Here is a 19,452-nt window from a genome sequence, read left to right on the forward strand (position 1 = left end):
TCATAGTAACTGTGTATAGAGTTTCCTATTATTTCCTAGTAAACACAAGGGCAATCAAATCTGCAAACAGTTGCGTCTCTGCAATCAAGACTAAATACTATTTTTGTTTGTGGTAGCGCCTGTCCAGTAATGATTTAATCAAATGAACATGTCGGATCAAATGGAGTAAAGTTTCTAAGGGATCAAAACCCTAGGAAATGGGACTGAGATGGGAAAGAAGCTACTTTCATAGGACCCAACCATATAGAGAGACAACAGAATAGCCTTTATAGGCTAATGACAGACGTGGTTGATTCTCGGCTGAAACGCAGGCCAGGAATCAGCCCCTTCCTTGCCTGCATCTGGAATCACTGTGCTGGCTAGGGTGCAGGTATGGGTGCAGGTATGTACATTGTATTTTGCATACTCCGACCCAGTGGGATATCTGGCACAGGCCTAGAATCCATCACGTCTGGAATTTGGTGAAATAAACAACAGGCAGTGCATGTTCCTATTGATGCCTAAATGTTCCATGGCCTTCTGCCAACCCTTCAAACACCACAAAAACACCAAAAAATACTCTCTCCTAGCAAGTGAAGTTATTACTGATTTTGGAGAATGAGACGAGCAATATGGCAGCACCAAAAAATATGTACATCAGCAAATATGCCTGCATAAATCAAATCATTGCTGAATATCAGCTAAAAACATTTGGTGCCAGACGGTGCTGGGCCGAGCCAGCCCTAGGTGTATTTTTCATTACAGAACCCCTGTGAGGGCAACACATGAATTATAGAAGGAATTAGCATTGTAGTTTTAGTGATACCATTGTTGGAACCCTCCCACCACCACCCCACGTATGAGCAAACAAGTGTGCACACATGTTGACGATGGGGGAACAAGGGCCTGGACTAGGGGTAGGCACCAGAAGGTGTATATGCCTACTAGTTCCTACCACCATTGTGCCCTAGGCAGGTGCCTCTTCTGCCTGCTCCTAGTTCCACACCCAGTGTCTAATATGTGTCAACAATAAAAAGACAGTTCACTACACTGAGTGAAATATAACAAATCACACAATAAAGCCCAGAATGAGATGGAATAAAGACGGATGACAGTGATCACTGGTCTAATGAAGAAGAAATCCCTCAAGGCATTAAACTCACTGCAGTTTTTCAGACAATACCAAAACCTTTTAACCTTCCCCTGAATGTATTTGTTATGCAGTGGACAGTCCTGTTCTGGTTGGTGGCATCATTCTATATACCAAGATAAGTGCATTGTAAAACCATAATACCCATTTTAAAACATATTGTTTAATCCAAACTGCAGTAAGGAAATAAAAACAGGTATGGGACCTGTTATCAAAAATACTCAGAACCTGGGGTTTTCCGGATTATGGATTTTTCTGTAATTTGTATCTTCATACCTTAAATCCACTAGAAAATCATGTAAACATTAAATTAACCCAATAGGCAGATTTTGCTTCCAATAAGGATTGATTATATTTTAGTTTGGATCAAGTACAATGTACTATTTTATTTTACCAGAGAAAAAGGAATCATTTTTAAAATTTTGGATTATTTGGATAAAATGGAGTTTGTGAGTTTCAGAGTTTTTAATGGATTTCCATAGAACAGATCCCATACCTGTACTGGCATTCCTTCCTATATTTTTACTTTCTGCCCTCTAAATGATCTGTTATACGGAAACCCTTTATCCAGAAAGTGCTGAAGTTATGGGAAGGATCTCCCATAGATTTCATTTTAATCAAATAATTTAAATTCAAAAAGGATTTCCTTTTATCTGTAATCATGAAACAGTACATTTGTACTTGTTCTTAACTAAGATCTTATAGCAGGCAAAACAAGTCTAATTAATAATAAAATGATTTTTAGTAGACTTAAGGTATGGTGATGCAAATTGCAGAGATATCCCTTAGCTGGAAAACCCCATGTCCCAAACATTCTGGATAACTGGTCCCATACCTGTACACTATTCCCAGTGTCTAGGACTGAGGCATTTAGGTTCCATCGGGACTGTGACATCAAGGGCCCTTCTTGCAACCCTTCCGACGCCAAGCTCCCTTATCTCTAAATTCTTCCCTTGGGGTAGAATTTAGACATGGGGGAACAAGTTATTTTGAAACTTGATCTTGGTGATTCAAGGTGCTGCACCCAGGGTTGGACTGCAGTGTCCAGGCCCCCCAGACCTGTGACTTTGAGGGCCTTCCTTGCAAGATCGAGGGCCTTCGTCCTTGTCCATCTGAACCCCCCACACACGTGTGCCCACAACTTACCACTATTCTCATAAAAAGAGAAGGAAAGTCATCCTGCACTTGGGGTGCCAAATGTTAGGCAAGTGTTTGTATTTACTTACCTGAAACCCCGGGTAGGTGCTTCTATCAGCAGAAAACTGCACCGGCCCGGAGTTATACCAGTGAGCACTACGGATTGATCCTCTTCCGGCTTTTTCTTGCTTCAAATTTCCCGGGAAAACGCATGCGCAGTTGAACGAAATAGCCGACTTTTTAGTTAAAGTTTGGCTTTTTGTTCTACTGCGCATGCGCAGCCCTGCTAAGAAAGAGGAGGACGGAAGCTCACTGGTATAACCCCGGGCTGGTGCAATTTTCTGCTGATAGGAGCACCGGCCCTGTGTTTCAGGTAAGTAAATACAAACACTTGGGGGCAGGCCCGGACTGGAAATCTGTGGGTTCTGGCAAATGCCAGAGGGGCTGCTATAAGGTGCCATAGAAAGTCAGTATTAAGTGGACTGGTTGGGGGTGTCTAACATTTGGCACCCCCGAGTGCAGGATGACTTTTCTTCTCCTTTACATGTTAGACTAGGGCTGCAATCAAGGGAGAGGTCATCTGGCAGGTAATAGGGCCTGGGTTGGCGGTGACCGTAAAGGTTTTTTCCTGGTGTCCCACCGGCCCAGTCCGACCGTTGCTGCACCCAAATCACTACATGGACCAGGCCAATTCATAAATACTTCTACAATAGTTAAACAGTTGACAGCTGACCTGACACGTGGTTTAGCTAAAGATGCTGAATCAATGAAAAATGTGAGACCCAAATGTATATAAATCTGCAACAAATCTGCAATTGTCAGTACAGAGAACTGGAATGGGGGTATAAAAGGAGCTTTTTTTTACAGTAAGGCGGCATTCATGCACCCACCGTCCACCCACCATCAGTCCAGAAACTGCCACACTTGTCAAGTACATGAATGACAATTAGACCTTCTTTCTTCAAATGTGTGAATGTGTGATATTATGGGTTTGTATGTATGTGTGACTGTGCATAGTGTGTGGGCTTTACAGACCATGTATGTGTGTGTGTGTGCATGTGTGTTAATTTTGGAACATTTGTGAGTTCATGTATGTTCATTTTACACATTACATTTTAAGTTCCCACTTGTACAAATCATGTCTGGTCCCACTGTCTTCTGTTGTGTGTGAGTTAGTGTAGGAATGCAAGTGTGTGGAACGGCGGCATGTGCCTGTGTGTGCATGAATGTGCATCTTTGTGCATGAATGTTTCATATGTACTGTATGTCATTTTACATGTGTACTGTATATACTTCTATCAATAGACTGTTCTGTTGCATCACTAACAGATTCTGTATGTAATAATTTATTTCTCTTCTTCCTATCTTATTGCTCGTCACACATGCCGGGTTTTCACACTTGCTTCTTGTCTCATGATATACAGAGAGAGATGCAGTGATGCCCTAACAAGCCCAAGGTTTGTGCTTGGTGTGAGACAGAGCTGATCCTTACCTGTTTCAGATGCTGTTCCTGGTACCTCTTCATCCTGTTGCTCTTGGCTTCTCCCCTCTCTCTCCTTCTTTCAGTGATTCACAACCCACCGCCTGGGAGATCGCAGTGCTGGGGAGATGCTCTCACTCCCTGCTCTTTCCTTCTCCTCTGTCTCTGCCTGTCTCACACTCAGGTGATTGTCACACAATAGGGATGAGCTTGTGCTATTAACCCTTATTGTAACAGGGGGATAAGAGAGAGGCCTGTGTATATCACAAGACTCATCTGAAGTGTGTTGGGGGTGTCTGTGCTCAAATAGCCACAAGCACTTATGTGAAGATGCTCCATCCACATCTTGCTCTCAAATCCAAGAGGCATGTGCAGCATTGCATCAGCAGAACACACACAAGGAATATATGTACATAGAATTATGGGAGGCACAAAATACATTGTTTAGGGACAATTCGTGGAAACCAAGTCAGTAAGACCAAATATTTGTTTCCAGTATATTCAAATGTATATTTGTAACACTCACAAGACTTTTATCTGTTTTAATAAACCTTGTACAGACAAATGAGACAAGAGCTCTGCCTCTTTGTATGTTTATATACATATGACCTGATGACAATCCCCTGTGGATAGAAATGCAAGATGTGAATATGGAGGTATACAATATTAATTAAAGGGATACTGTCCATTTCTCAAAAGAGCAAACAGATTTTTTTTATATTAAATTTTAAAATCTGACATGGGGATAGACATTTTGTCAATTTCCCAGCTGCCCCCAATCATGTGACTTGTGCCTGCACTTTAGGAGAGAAATGCTTTCTGGCAGGCTGCTGTTTTTCCTTCTCAATGTAACTGAATGTGTCTCAGTGAGACATGGGTTTTTACTATTGAGTGTTGTTCTTAGATCTACAAGGCAGCTGTTATCTTGTGTTAGGGAGCTGTTATCTGGTTACCTTCCCATTGTTCTTTTGTTTGGCTGCTGGGGGGAAAAGGGAGGGGGGTGATATCACTCTAACTTGCAGTACAGCAGTAAGGAGTGATTGAAGTTTATCAGAGCACAAGTCACATGACTTGGGGCAGCTGGGAAATTGACAATATGTCTAGCCCCATGTCAGATTTCAAAATTGAATATAAAAAAATCTGTCTGCTCTTTTGAGAAATGGATTTCAGTGCAGAATTCTGCTGGAGCAGCACTATTAACTGATTCATATTGAAATTTTTTTTTTTTTCCCATGACAGTATCCCTTTAAGTTTTTGCACAATTCCACATGCCGTGAGTGCTTTCTGTTACTGTGTGTGTGTCTGTGCATTGTTTTACAATACACATATACCTTAGCAGTCATAACTGTGCTCTGTGAGTGACATATAAATATATATATATTATACATGCCACTCACACAGGTTCAACCAGTTCAGGGTAACAGTACATTTTATTTAAATGCATCTAACATATAAAACTTGTTGTCTCTGGCCCTTTAAGACCTAAGCAGGCTGTTGAACTTTAAGGGTCTTTTTGGTAGAAAATGTGCTATGATTGTCTAGATCAATAAAATCCTCATGGACATTAATTGCTCCTCTTACTGCCAATCAATTCACAGCTGATGATCATGTCTGACAGCAGAGACCCTTATTATATGTCTTCTTTTAATTTCCTTTTGTGGTTCCCCCTCTATCTGGTTTTGCTTTTTTTTTTCTTTGGTCCCTGCTTCATCCTTTTCCAGTTCTGGGGAGATTTGCATGAAAGTTCTAATTAAAGAAGTTGTGAATGACGTGTCTCCTAACACCTTCTGAAGGCTCCTGCTACCTGACATATGGAGTTCTTTTGCAATGTTCCATCTGCTGGTGAGATACTTGTACTGCAGGAACATGCATTTCTTTACATGTTTTTGCAACTTGGTGTATATTTCTTTGAACCTCCCCACCACCCTGATGTAATGAGTGCATGTTAGTGAAACAAAGATTAAAATCAACCCATTATAATCTACAGTTTGGCAATTTGCCTATGAGACCAAACTGTAAATGATATCCTTATAAGCAGTGTGTTCCAGAATGCAATCATAAGTAACTTTAAGAGACATGCAGGTGTAGGGATGTGAAAATCTTAGACACCCTTACACATTACAGACAGGCACATCCCTAGTAATATGGACACCTCAGTGGGTCCTTATGGGGACCTTGTGCTTATGTAACCCCTGTAGTTCACACAGTGTACACCAGATGGCACTGTGCCAGAGTATAAAAGGTTTAGGAACCATGAGGTCTGGGTCCATTGCTTTAGCCCAACCAAGCAGGCTGGAAGGGATTGGGTAGTGTCGACCCTAGGCGCCTTGGCCCTAGTAATTAGACAGCTATACTCGTTTTATAGATCACTCTAGGAGTGATAGAGAGGTTATTTAGTTGAGCAGCTCAAGGCTCCGCCGAGGAGATTAGAGGGATTAAGATCCCAGGGTATTACTGACCCGGAGTAAGGACTAAAGTGTTGAGATAGGGATGATAGGAATTCCCCTAGTCTGCCACTGGAAGAAATCCTGAAAACTGGGCAATACCCCTCACACGCTGCCAACATACTCTCTGCTGTGTATTCCCTAGCCTGTAGGGATTCAGCCTATACGTGCTGTGAGTATATGTTTCCTTTATGCTGCTGTGTTATTCTATGCTCCATTGTGGATCAATGTGCTGAATGATCTATGTGCTATTGTTTAATAAATACAGTTCTATGTTTAACTGTTAAAGAACTACTGGCGCCCATCATTGTGCTATTGCACCTAGTTACAGTTACACTACACCCTGCCTCCACAGCGTTGCGAGGGCTTGCCACTGAGAAAGAGAGCTCATCTGTGGTATCAGCCCACAAAGGAAAGTAGCTATAACTGCTAATACAAAGCAGTTTACTATAGCGCTACACAGGCATTACCAAAACCCACGTTGCATCATCCCTACAGCATGCTGACTGATGCATTAAGTGGTAATGAACAGAGAAGTGCAAAGGATATTGGGTCACCCAAACCTAGGACCTCAGGTCACCCAAACACACTTACACTCCCAAAGAACCACATGGGAAACCACAAAAGTAGAGGCAGGTGCAACATGAATAGATAACTGCACATTGCAAGGGGCTGTGCTTTTGTAAAACATGGAGACAAAGTTGACAAAAGTTGTGGGTTAACCATATACACTAAAATATTTTGCCCAATTGAAGGGATGGGCTAATAGAGCCAGCACTCTAGTTGGGGGTAACAGTAGTTTTTCCCCCCTAACATTTGCCTGCCATCGCTATGACATTTGCACCAGGGCATGTTGTGCAGAGTGCATGTGCTCAATGAGTTGCTCATGTCATGCACACAATAAGCAAGTTGCAGCATTCGCTCATTATGCACATGTGTATACCCCATCCTTGCAGCTCCCCACCCAATTTTTATGAGAAAAAAAATGCTCTATTTGCATGCATGCATGGGAAATATTTTACCATAACAGATGCCCTTAAACTGTAGATTATAATGAATAATGTACAGGTATGAAGATCCGGATTACAGAGAGATTCATTATCCAGAAAAACCGCAGGTCCCGAGCATTCTGGATAACACTGGCCATACCTGTACCACCTACTGTTATTTATAATGATATTTGAAGTCACCTTGCATTCACCTTAAATTTATAAGAGTTATGTTACAGTAACAAAAAAGGTTAAATGTAAAAAAATAAATAAAGAGTAATGTTCCCTTCTTGCAGCATTTCAGTAATTCTTTGTTACCCTGATTCTAGAGAGCATGGCAAGATATTAGAGACTATGGCAGGCCACTACCAGGGTGGACAGAAAGGAGTCCTGCCAGGGGCCCCATGTAGACGCTTCCCCTAACCAGCAGTATACTAGCCCTGCGTACTAGGGATGATACCAGCAGCACGATACCTGCAGGACCCGTGGTTTTAGCCCAAAGTTGGGCGGGTTTGGGTTGACTTTAAAATGCACAACTTCTGCAGGTCAGGTTGAGCTCTTCCTTTCCACCACTACTGTCTACACACTGCCAGAATGGCCAGACAACTTCCTCTTTATCTAGCTGAGTCACACACGCATATTTAGATTGTAAGCTCTAAGGGGCAGGGACCTCCATCCTTTTTCTCAAGTAGCCAGTGGCTGCTTCCTCTATAGCTAATAAAAAAAACCCTCCTCCTCAGCCTCTCTCTTACCTTCGGCCAGGAATGGGGACGCAAGTGAAGCGGGAGTGGGGTGGAGTCAGGATGGGAAGTGGGCAGGGCGGTGGCAGGATGGGAAGAGGCAGGAGGATGGGGATTGGAATGCGCCAGGCCCCTCTGAAGATTTTTTTGCAGGGGGCCCGGTGCACTCTAGTTACGCCACTGCAAGTAGCCAGGGGTGGATTAATGCCTAGGCTAACACAGTGCTCAGGGGCCCATGAGGAGGCACAAATGCACTCAGACTCATGAGTTCCCCATCAATTTTCCCAGCCACACCATCTGCAAATAGGGTTGCCACCTTTCAAAAAGATTTCCACCGGCCTTGGTGGGGGCAGGAAGAAAGGGGGCGTGTTGTGATGTCAAAGGGGGCGGAGCCACGACACACGATTGGACAGACTCCGGAAAAAAGGTGAGCTTTCAGCAGATTGGGGGCAGGCCAAGGGCTTTTGATAGGGGTATTACAGATTTACCGGCAGCTACATTGCCGGTAAATTTGTAATACCGGCCCCGGCATTGGCAGGTGTTTTACCGGCTGGGCCGGTAAAATACCGGCTGGGTGGCAACCCTATCTGCAAATGCACCGAGGACTGCAGATAAGTTCAAGGGAAGTGAGCGAATACGATCGCGCACGGGGGGGGGCGGAGCCGAAAAACTGAAGCCAGCCTAGGGGTGCCAGTAATACAAATCCAGCCCTGTCATGCACTCTGTCTGTCTGAGGCGGGGGTAGGGGCGGCAGGCGCGGGCAGGAAAGTGGCAGCCTAGGGGCCTAACTTACTGTTAATCCGCCACTGCATGTAGCGCTATAAAAATAAAAATTTGAATTAACTATTAATCTACTCCCTTTATAGTCAGATTAGTGGAAATGGGCAGTGTGTGCCTGTCATGAATGGGAAGAACAGTTGGGCAAATCATGTACATGGTCAAGCCCAGCTGTAATTTTGGAAAGTACTGTTTTTTTCTCAAGTAGGGGAGCAATTCTACTTAGTTAACTGGACCCAGGAGTGCAGTGAAAGTGGGGTTGCCTTGAGGGCCTGTTGTCCCTGTGAGGAGGACCTTGTTTACTAAGTAGTATAGCTCCCCAGTATTTATAATGAACATGTAAACAGAGAAAATTGAGCCAGCTATAACAGGATAGGGTTCAGGGTTGCCGGGTCTAATTTTCAAAACCAGCCAAAGTCAGTCACAAAATCAGCCCAAAACTAATCCAAAACCATTTAAAAAATATTCCAAAATAACCCCAAAAAAAATCTAAAACAAAAAATAAAAATATATGTGTAAAATATGCCTTCTCTTAACCCTCTTAAACTTGCAATCACTACCCAGTCCCATTGCCCACTCTCCAGTTACTAGGATGACTGATGTTCCCCTTTCCCTCTGTGCCCAGCGTGTGCAAGTAATTGAACTTTAACATATGCTGCCGGTTTACCGTAAAACAATAAGAAATAGCTAGGTATCCAAGTAAAGGATTCAATTATCCCCAGATGTGCCGGTGTATACTGCTCAACACTTCTAAAAGGAATTAGATCACATTCTTGTCTTGCATGACTTTGACCAAGTTGACAGGAAAACAGGTAACATCAAAGGTGCAAATATGAACAAAGGGCTGGGTAACAAAAAAACACAAGACAGTTGAGAGATATGTCACTGCAGAAAATGATTCAGAATATTGCATTAACCACAGACAATATATTCTATACATAGAGGTGAGGTGAATTACAACATCCAGTTGCCCACAGAGATCCTGAGAATTATAGGATGAAGATTCTGTGATTCCTTTAAAAACCTCAACCCATGGGACGTACACGTATGATTCAACTTCTGCAAACTACAAATTCCAACATACATTTCCACATACACAAAACTTCAAATGATAAATATAACATTTAATAATGCTTCTGTTTTCCTCCACACAAACATTCCTGCTAAGGCAGGGTCAGACTGGCCTAGCAGGACACTGGGAAAAAATGTGGTGGGCCTCAGCCAATCCAAAACCATTCCCTAGCCAGGAAACCTGGGCACTGCTCCCTGCAGCCCCAATTGCAGCCACAAAAAGAACAAGTTATGCATGGGGGGGGGGACAGGGGGCCAGGGAGGCAGAGGGGGGTTGCTGCTACGGCAGGGGCCCGAGGTGGCTGTGAGGACCCTGTGACAGCAGCCCCAGTGGTCAGCCATAAGCGTGAATGTGTGAAGTTATTTCACCTTGCTTCTGTCTCATAAAGATATAGGAATTGGCAACAATAAATAGATCCCTAATATAAAACTATATACCAATCCTCTTTTCTCTGTGGGTTTAAAAAGACAGCAGCTGACATCAACACCAACATTTGCAGAATTTCCCACATCTTGCATTAAATCAGCCTAAAGGGACTAGGAGATTACATAACAGCAAAAATAAATCCAAAACGTGCAAAGGTTATACATTGCTGCAGGTACATAAGGAAAACACAAGCAATGACGAGTAACACAGATAGAGATGTCTGTGCCATTTGAATGTAGGGCAAGGTTCCCCAAGTTCAGTCTTCAAAGGCAACTTAATCAATAGGAATTATTTGCAGTAGGTATTTATTATAGCCTATTTATAAATATGATTTTTCTCTCATTAATTTCCTTTAAATAGTATATGTAAGGCCATAATTTGCTCATTCATAAATATTTCCTTTTCCAGGCGTCCTCTGTACATTGTGTTACGAAGGAATAGCCTGAAATGTATTAGGAATAAATTTAGCAGAAGCCCAGGGAAATCCGGTGATGGAGATAGGGGGGTGAGGGGTAAGGGGCGAGGGGTAGGGGGGCAGAGGAATCACTCAGAAGTGACGTCACGCGCACGTCGCTATGACATCACATACACCGTGCTGATGTCACGTGCATGACGTAAGGGGCATGATTAGGTCCGGTGCTTAGGGCAGCATCAAACCTAAATTCAGCCCTGCCCAGACTGGCAGTCTGTGGGTTCTGGTAAATTCCTGAGGAGCTGCTGTGAAATGCTATAGAAAGTCAATATTTATTGGGCCTATTGGAGTCTGTTTGGGGCTCTTGTGATGAGCAAAATTTTGCCACGAAAATGACGTCCATACACTCTAATGGGTGAAAAAAGTTGTTGTGCGTCAAAAATTTGTCGTGCAATTTGTTGCGTCACAAAAAAATTTGTCGCCCATAGACTGTAATGCATTTTGCTGAATTTTCACCGTTTCGCAATTTACAGTGAAGCAAAATGTTCAGATTCGCTCATCACTACTTGCAATGTCAGGGCCTGTGGCCCCATGCTGGGTTCATGTATGCAGTAACTTAATATTATATATTATCCTACCCTATAAACCAGTGCTCACTGTGGTTTATATCAGTCAGGGGTTAAGGAGAATGACTTCCATACAGACAGACAGACAGCATTGCTGCGAAAGACAAAAAGATAAGCCTGATAGAGGCGAGAGAGCAGGGAGTCACCGGGTGATACGATCCCAGGCCTAATTCTTCTCACCTATATTTATTACTTTATATTGCCGTTTATCTACTGGCCTCCCATGGAAACACAAAACATGACGCACTCAACTTCAGTGTTTAAAAAAAATAAACACAACAATCAGTGCCTATACCTGTCAAGCACACTTTTATAATCAAGCTCAATTTAAAGGACCTGATTAGGAGGGCAATCCACTTGAGTTTATGGAGTTGAAGTAAGTAATCGCTTGATAGATGCCACCCAACATTGACTGAAGTGTGTAGCCTTGGTGGTGTTAGCCTCCTCCCCATAGGAGCCTGGCCGATTGAGCTCTTGGGTGATAGGCTTGAGGTATCTCAGCAGCAGGTTATTGGCAATCAGGAGAGCCTGATAAAAGGTCCCTGATGGTAATCGCAGGTAACGTCAGGTGTTTCTGGAGACTGGGAGATTAAAGTCGACCTTCCTCCCCCTTCTCTGAATGACCTGGGTATTTTTCTGTGGGTGGAGATGAAAAAGAGAGGATTAGTGTATATATATTTATTGCTTTTCCCAGCAGCCTTTGGTGTCACACACACCTTGCGAAGATCATGCAAATCGACGGACCTTTGCCCTGATTGTTTGCACAGTGAAGGGGCAGATAGTTTATCAGCAACACCAACTGTTCACTGTGATATTCCACAGTCCTCGTGCCGCAGTTCCTGGCTCCTCATTTAACAGAAGGAAATAAACTAATTTTCTCTCTCCTTTGTCTACTGTGAAAAAAAGCATATAACAGCTCTTTATATAAAAATATCCATTAATTCAACATTCATGAGATAATGCAGTTGATTCTGTTGCATATTTAGGGCAGAGACACGCTGAGATTTGAGGAGATATAGTCAACCGGTGATAAATCACCACTTCTTCGGGTGACTAATCTCCCCGAACTGCCTCCGGGGGCGGCTAGAAAGTGAATCGGTGCGATTCGTTTTCTGAAGTTGCCCAATGTTGCCTCACGAGCAAACATTGTCGATTTTGGAAAATTAAGCATTACGTGTGCTATCCCGACAGCAATTTAGATTCTAGCCGGCGGGAGGCAGTTCGGGGAAATTAGTCGCCCAGAAGAAGAGGGGTTTTATCACCGGGTGACTATATCTCCCAGAATCTCCCGTGTGTCTCTGCCCTTTGGCTCTGCTGTTATTCTCCTGGAATCCAACAGAGGGGGCTGAGAGGTTAAATTGTAGGTTAAAGGGGTCCTTTGTCCAAAACCTTCAAATATACTTTCATTTTTAAAAAATTTCAATGGTTTTAAAGTTATTTCGAAATGTACTTCCTATTGAAAGCTGTATGTGTCTAGCTGTTTTTTTATTCTCTGTTCTCCTGATTTTGACTCCTGAAACAAAGAAGCAGAAGAAGCCAGCTAACAGAACTGGGGGGGGGGGGCATTGTTAGGAATAAACAAACACTTGTGTGTTAAATGTACATGTAATCAGTGTATATTGGAAAGTTGTTAGAATTTTAATATGTGTCAGGGAGGAGATCTCCTCAAGGTTAATGTCACACAGGGCTGAAACTCACCCTGTTGCAAAATGCTGGCCAAGACAATTGGACTGACCTGCTGTAGAACTGAAAGTAAAACCTGGTGGGCCCTGCTAGTCCTGTTATGCCCCACAGACAGTCTGGGCACATTAGCAGGCAGTTTCATTCAGTGGAGTAGTGTGGGGGCCTGGAACATCGCAAGAGATATTCAGCAACGATAACCATCAGCACTAGAGGGTAGATGTTGTTGGGTGGTGTTCCAGGGGCCCTTAGCTAGGGGTGGGGCTGGGTACCCATTCGGGAGCTTAGCTGGGGGTGGGGGTTGCCCAACTTGCCCACCCTTATCTAGGATTTTCTGCCACCCCCAGTCCAACACTGCAGGCCAAGAATCAGCTCCACACACTGGAATCAGCCCCTTACCTTGCTTGCACCTGGATTCATTGCTTAGACTGGGTGCAAGCACTTGTAGCTGATTTGGGCACCCAAATGCAAACTCTTGCACAATGTTTTTCAGCAGGCAGAGATTCGGGCCTGTTTGCCATTAGCCTTAATCCGATCTTGATTACGCAATTCAGCCGAAGGCTGTCATTGGGTTTGGAAGTTGTATCCTAACAACAGCTGAAAGTATATAATGTTTGCCATGCAGGATGACAGTAACTTCTGAGTCGCTCCCTCCATGCCGGGTCAGACGATTATCAGTAAATAAAGGGGACCAAAATGTTAATCTGCTTTAATCAGAATCACTTTTGCCCAAGACCTCCCACCATGATATGCCCCATTGTTATGTTGCTGTGATTGGGTTTACTGGTCAGGCTCCCTAGAAGTTATTCATCCATAGACAGGGTCATAAAGCGTTTGTACATAATCTCTGGCTTTGTGTTTTACTACTTCAATTACATGACCACTATGGCACTCGCCGTCTGGTGGGCACTGTGTTTTCTGATGTGTCTTCTATCATAACAGTGTCCACCAAAATGGTGTGGCCTGATGCAAATGAACTTTCATGGGTGTCACTATTTTTATTAAGATAGTTTGATGTCCCACAGACAACAAGTTGGGCAGCAATAATAAAAAAAGAGTTCCAATTGCCATCTTGCTCTGCTGCTGCCATCTTGCACTTTTGTCCTCATCTTGCCCTGTGCCTTATATTACTAAGTCATTCTAATTACAACCGCTGTTCACCCTTGTGCAGCCCTCCACGAAGCAAAATTTACATGAAGCTGGAGCAACACTGTCAATATATCTGGACTAAGTTATGAGCTGTGGTATAACTAGGGAATGTACCCCAATCTGATTTTAGTTGTTCTAAGCAAGCAAAGTTTTTACTTTTATCTCAATGTTTTCTTCTTCCTTGTATCAATGTATGAATAGGAACATTTGGTTCTCTACGTGTCCTGACAAGCCAACTGAGAGATCCATCGCCTGCTGGGACTTACCGTTTGTCTATTATGGGATGTTCTCTCCTCTACCAGCTGCTCCCACCAATATCTTGGAATGTTTTATGTTTATGGCACTAAGATATTCAATCTGTTAAGAGTCATAAACACTGATTAGATGGGGTTCTGGGAAACTGATCAGAATCCAAACAGTTTAGAATTTGACCTTGTTCTTCGCCCTCTTTCCTTTTATTTATTTATTTTTGTACACCAGTGCCCATATCACACCTGTCCCATTCCCCCCCCCACATACAAATGTTATACACTGCGATGCAATAATTAACATTTCTGCTTTTTTTTGTTAAAGAAATATTGTTAGTTTAGGGTAGGGAGCAGGACAGTAGTTGCAGGTAGGAAGAAAGGGGAAAGTATAGCAGGGAAAGTCCACTACAGTATATATGTGTCCTTCCAATCACTCATCAATTAAAGTACAACTCCCAGCACCCACTGATGCTGTATATATTTATTAGTATAATAACCAAAAGAATTAAAATGCAGTAGTTTACCTAAAAAAACTTAATATGAACATTATCTCAGCACCATTGCAAATCATCTTTCATTTATAGTTTTGGAGTTCAAGGTTTAGGGACAACCTGAAATTACATATATGTTTTGTGGCTGGTTCAATAACCCTGACGACCACGTTTTAAAGCTCAAATTTGTTCTGTTATTGCCATTGTTTTCTAATTAAGCACTACCTGAGGTCATCTCCTACTAATAGTCTTTAAGCCATCAGTACCATGTCAGAAAAGACTGTGTCAAGTAGAAAGAGAACAGATTTAAATACAACAACATAAAAACATAAAAAAATAAAATAAAAGTAAAGTGCAGAGTAGCTTACGCCACTTAAAAGTTCTTTTAAGTCAACCTCATATAAAAGGCAGATATGCAGCTAGGAGGAGATGGCTGTGAACTGATTCCAGTATAGAATCATTTGCGGCAATAAAGAACTAAAGGAAATGAGCCAAACTAAAATCTAGTTATGGATTTTATTTGCACAATAAATGATACTATAATACCACTAGACTTATGAAAAAGTCGTATGCCATATATTTGTTAAACCTGCCATGTACTTCACCATGGAATTAACAGATAAATATGACGATTGATTTTACAGATATGGTGCAAATATGAGCAGCATCCATGGCTCTCAGCTGGATCAGCTTTGGTTATACCCTAAATTTAAGTTTTCCTGCATTTTATTGGGTTTTTTGGGGGGGAGGTCAGTGGGTACTTTTACCTAATTTTACATTGTTTTCCTGGAATTTACACTGAAATTTTCTCCTAATGTTCTCAAAAAATACTGTTGTAGGTATTACAACAAGCTATTACAGGTGCAATAAAGGGGTTTAGAATATTAACCAGATGCATATTATATAGTGAATTTGTCTGTAAACTCCAATGTGTGTTTCAGTTAGGCATGCACAAATCACTTATTTCTTTAGGTTGCCTTGCACATGCCCCTCCCTAACACATGCCCCTCCCTAACATTAATGCTGCTATGCCCCCCCCCGACCTGCTCCAATAATACAGTTGGAAAAGCAGATTGGGAGAGAGGGGGCAGCAGCAGCCCCAGGATTGGTGCTGAGCATTCATTTAATTGCAAGGCATTTTGCTCACCATGTTTTCCTTTTCTATGGAAGCAACCCCCAAAGATGCCTCACAATTAGGGTTGACACCTGGCCGGTATTTTACCGGCCTCGCCGGTAAAAATGATGGTTGTTCCCAATGTTATTAATAGGGAAAAAAGATAAATATATAGGAAGGCCGGTATTTTTTTTCCAGAAAAGGTGGCAACCCTACTCACAATAATGTCAACTGAAATAATAACAAAGACACAGTTCTTACTTCAAAACCCTGTTTTGCCCCCCCCCCCAGATCACCAGCAGCAACCAACTAGTTACCTGCTCCGTGACCCAGACTGATAAGTTCTGGTAAATGCCAGAGGGGCTGCTGTAAGATGCCATAGGCAGACACTTTATATTGGGCTGGTGAGGGGATATTTGGGTCAAATCAGTCCAGACCTGTCTGCTGCCTGTAATAAAAGTTATCTCCAACATTGACAATGCACCCAAATAACCTTATAAAACAAAAATGAGCAGAGCTCAATGGAAAAAGATTAGATGTGGAGTTTTTATATAATTCCTATTGACAGTAAAAAGGGCTATTATGAATCTTTGTTTGATGTCAAGCAGCAAAATGTATGAAATATGTCCATGGTGTGTGTAAAGGTGCCCCTTGATGACCAGTGCAATGCCCCACCTATAACAAGAGTTCCATAGTAAATTTGGATTAAAAAAAAAACCACACACACTGTCCTATGTGGTATGTGTTAACTGATATTCAAAACAGGAACTTGCATTGCAGGTACCCAAAGAGCCAAACAGGCCCATATAGTTCACCCCAGAGGTAAGCTGTATGGGCTGTGTATGTTTCTAGAGTGGCGATACCCATGTTAGGCGCTGGAGAGGAAACAAGGGATTAGGCAACAACATTTCCCATCTGCCATTGCCCCGATGAAGTGAGAATGGAGAATGAATAAGAAAGGGGAGGCTTTAACATCTTATTGTTATATGAATAGAGAAACATCAGGGTTGGACTGGAAAAAAACACCGGAAAAACCCATGTAGACCCAGTCCCACCTCCAGTAGAGTCTGCAAAACAAATACAAGTCTAAAAAATCATACAGGTATGAGATCCATTATCCAGAAACCCATTTTCTTCTTGCGGCCACATGGGGGGAGTGGGTAGAGAGGTCAGAAGCAGAGGCATGCAGGGAGTAGGTCTGGGCCAGCCAGGCCCACAAGGGTTTTTTCCCGGTGACTCTCTGGCCCTGTGTGAGCCTGTCTCCTCCTAGAATCCATTATAAGCAAATTATTAAAATTTTAAAAAATTATTTGCTTTTTTTGCTTTAATGATAAAAAAGTACCTTGTGGTCGATACTAACTAAGGTATAATTAATCCCAAGGGTGCTGTGCCAATAAGGCAAATTCAGAAACCTGCTTTAGGTGTCAGCACCCCACCAGTTACCTGGGGTGGAAAGAAAGCTGCTCCCTGTAACTTTAAGAGACAAATTTCTGGTTTTCACAGCCAAGGACAATATCCATCAGCTCTTTCTTATTTCACCATTGGTCTTATTACATATAGCACAGCCATGTAATCGTTATGTTATGTTATGTGTCTAATTAAGTGAAAGTGAGGCTTTTGAGGCTTTTTATGCCTGGACACTGAATGTAACAGCTTGTGTTATTTTTTTTAATTTTTCACATTTATGCTACCATTTCCAAATCATCTAGAGAACACACATACCAAGATGAAACACACAATAACAGACATAACAAGAAAAAAAAATCTTGACAGTAAAATTTACACCAAAAAAATAAATAGATTTATTCTCTGATCTCAAAAGGTAACAGAAAAAAGAGATCACAAAATTAACATTTATAATGCAGAGAAAATCCACCCTTCCCCCCCAATAAAATACAGAAAGTTCCAGTTTTAGCCCATATATAAACAAAAATGCACTATGTCTGGTTAAGGAAGTTATTGAATATGAGGGATTATTATGAATATTATTGTCCCATATTACTGACATTCAAAGGGTCTTATATGGTCATATGAATTCATAAACCAACTATTGAGTAAATTTCAACGGTTCATCTCTATGATTAAAATTTACAATATTAATCAAAATATTACAGGGTTTATCTTCAATGACGTTCCTGTTTGAGTCTTTTGACATATTTCTTTGAAATTATTTACAAAGCAAGGCTTACATGTAGAGTATGCTGAATATTTATTTACTGAACTTTATATACTATGTCACATGGCCCTTGAAACACTCATTTAACCTTTATGCAGACCGTCGGCCCAATTCGGAGCATATATCAGGTCATTGCTGACCAGGAAATACTCAGGCATGTAGTAACTGCTCACTACAAAATTGTATTCCATATATGCGGTTATATTGCATGGATACTTGACTCATCATACGAGACAAGGCCCCTTAATTCTGTATACAGATTTTGCTTTGCCTAAAGAAGTCCCTGACTCTTAGGGTCCTCTCAAAGGTAAACTGCTGGTCTTGTGGCCTTATGGGCTGGAATGACTTGATGTCATTAATTTCAATAATGGCCCAGTTTGGCAATAGACAGCTAGAGTGATGCCATGACAAGCACCAAGGATGTTTTGCCCATGCTTCCTTCTGCCTTAAATAATTACAAACACAACAAAAGAACTGTAGGACATAATAATTCTGTGGCCAGGATGCTAAGCAGACAATGGTTGCCTACTGGTCCAGTAATACCTTCACAGAAGACTGGATATATATATATACTGTATATATATATATATATATATATATATAAAATAATTCCAAACATAGGATCTTTGAACCTGCTCTAAATGTGTAAAACAGCTGCTTGCTCTAATTTTTGAATTCAGTCGCTGCTTCTTTGACCATGGATATTGACTAGCTACTAAGAAAATAGATATATTAGTTGAGTACAGAGCTCACTGGGTATCCAAGCAGGGTGCATATCTCATGAATACTTACACCAACCAATGGACTCATTTCTTTACCTGCATGATAATAATCTGATTAATCTTGGTTCAAACAAGCAGAGTGATAAAAAAAATTGCCAAATGGACAATCTTTGTTTCGTTGTGTGTGACTGAAGAGAAATGTAAGGAATAAAGAGAAGAACATATTTTTCATGAATATTCTCACTGGGTCATTAAAACTGGTAACAGCAATGGACTTTCTGGAATAGTTTTCTCGAAAATATTGTCTCTGTGTTAGGAAGATCCCATTAGGATAACATGTACTCCAACCTGTCACAGCCCTGTCCCCCTTTCCTTGTCAGTCAAAAAATGTGTGCACCCTTTAGTCTAGATGCATTTTATAAACAGTAACTATACACAATATATACAAATCAGAACAAGTAGATGAAGAGTTTGGAGCACATTTTAGCACTCCATTTCTTACATATTGTTTTTAGTAATAAGACAGGAATCAGTCTTGTTTTTCCAATGCTTTGGGTGTGATGTTGGTTCAGTTGGAATCATATGGAGATTGTAGATTATAATACAAGACAAGGTTGTCCCCTGTGATCAAGAAATAAAA

General features: G+C 41.8%; 1 protein-coding gene across 1 annotated transcript in view; it reads right to left on the reverse strand.

The window, feature by feature from the left end:
* slc6a7.S (solute carrier family 6 member 7 S homeolog) overlaps nt 1-4,103 on the reverse strand; it is a 53,807-nt gene extending 49,704 nt beyond the window's left edge. Inside the window, exon 1 of the mRNA XM_041588035.1 lies at nt 3,759-4,103. Coding sequence (XP_041443969.1) covers nt 3,759-3,791 — 33 coding nt within the window. The 5' untranslated portion in view covers nt 3,792-4,103. The remainder of the gene's footprint in view (nt 1-3,758) is intronic.
* Nucleotides 4,104-19,452: the final 15,349 nt, after the last annotated feature.

Source organism: Xenopus laevis, chromosome 3S (genome assembly GCF_017654675.1).
Source record: "Xenopus laevis strain J_2021 chromosome 3S, Xenopus_laevis_v10.1, whole genome shotgun sequence".
Taxonomy (NCBI): domain Eukaryota; kingdom Metazoa; phylum Chordata; class Amphibia; order Anura; family Pipidae; genus Xenopus; species Xenopus laevis.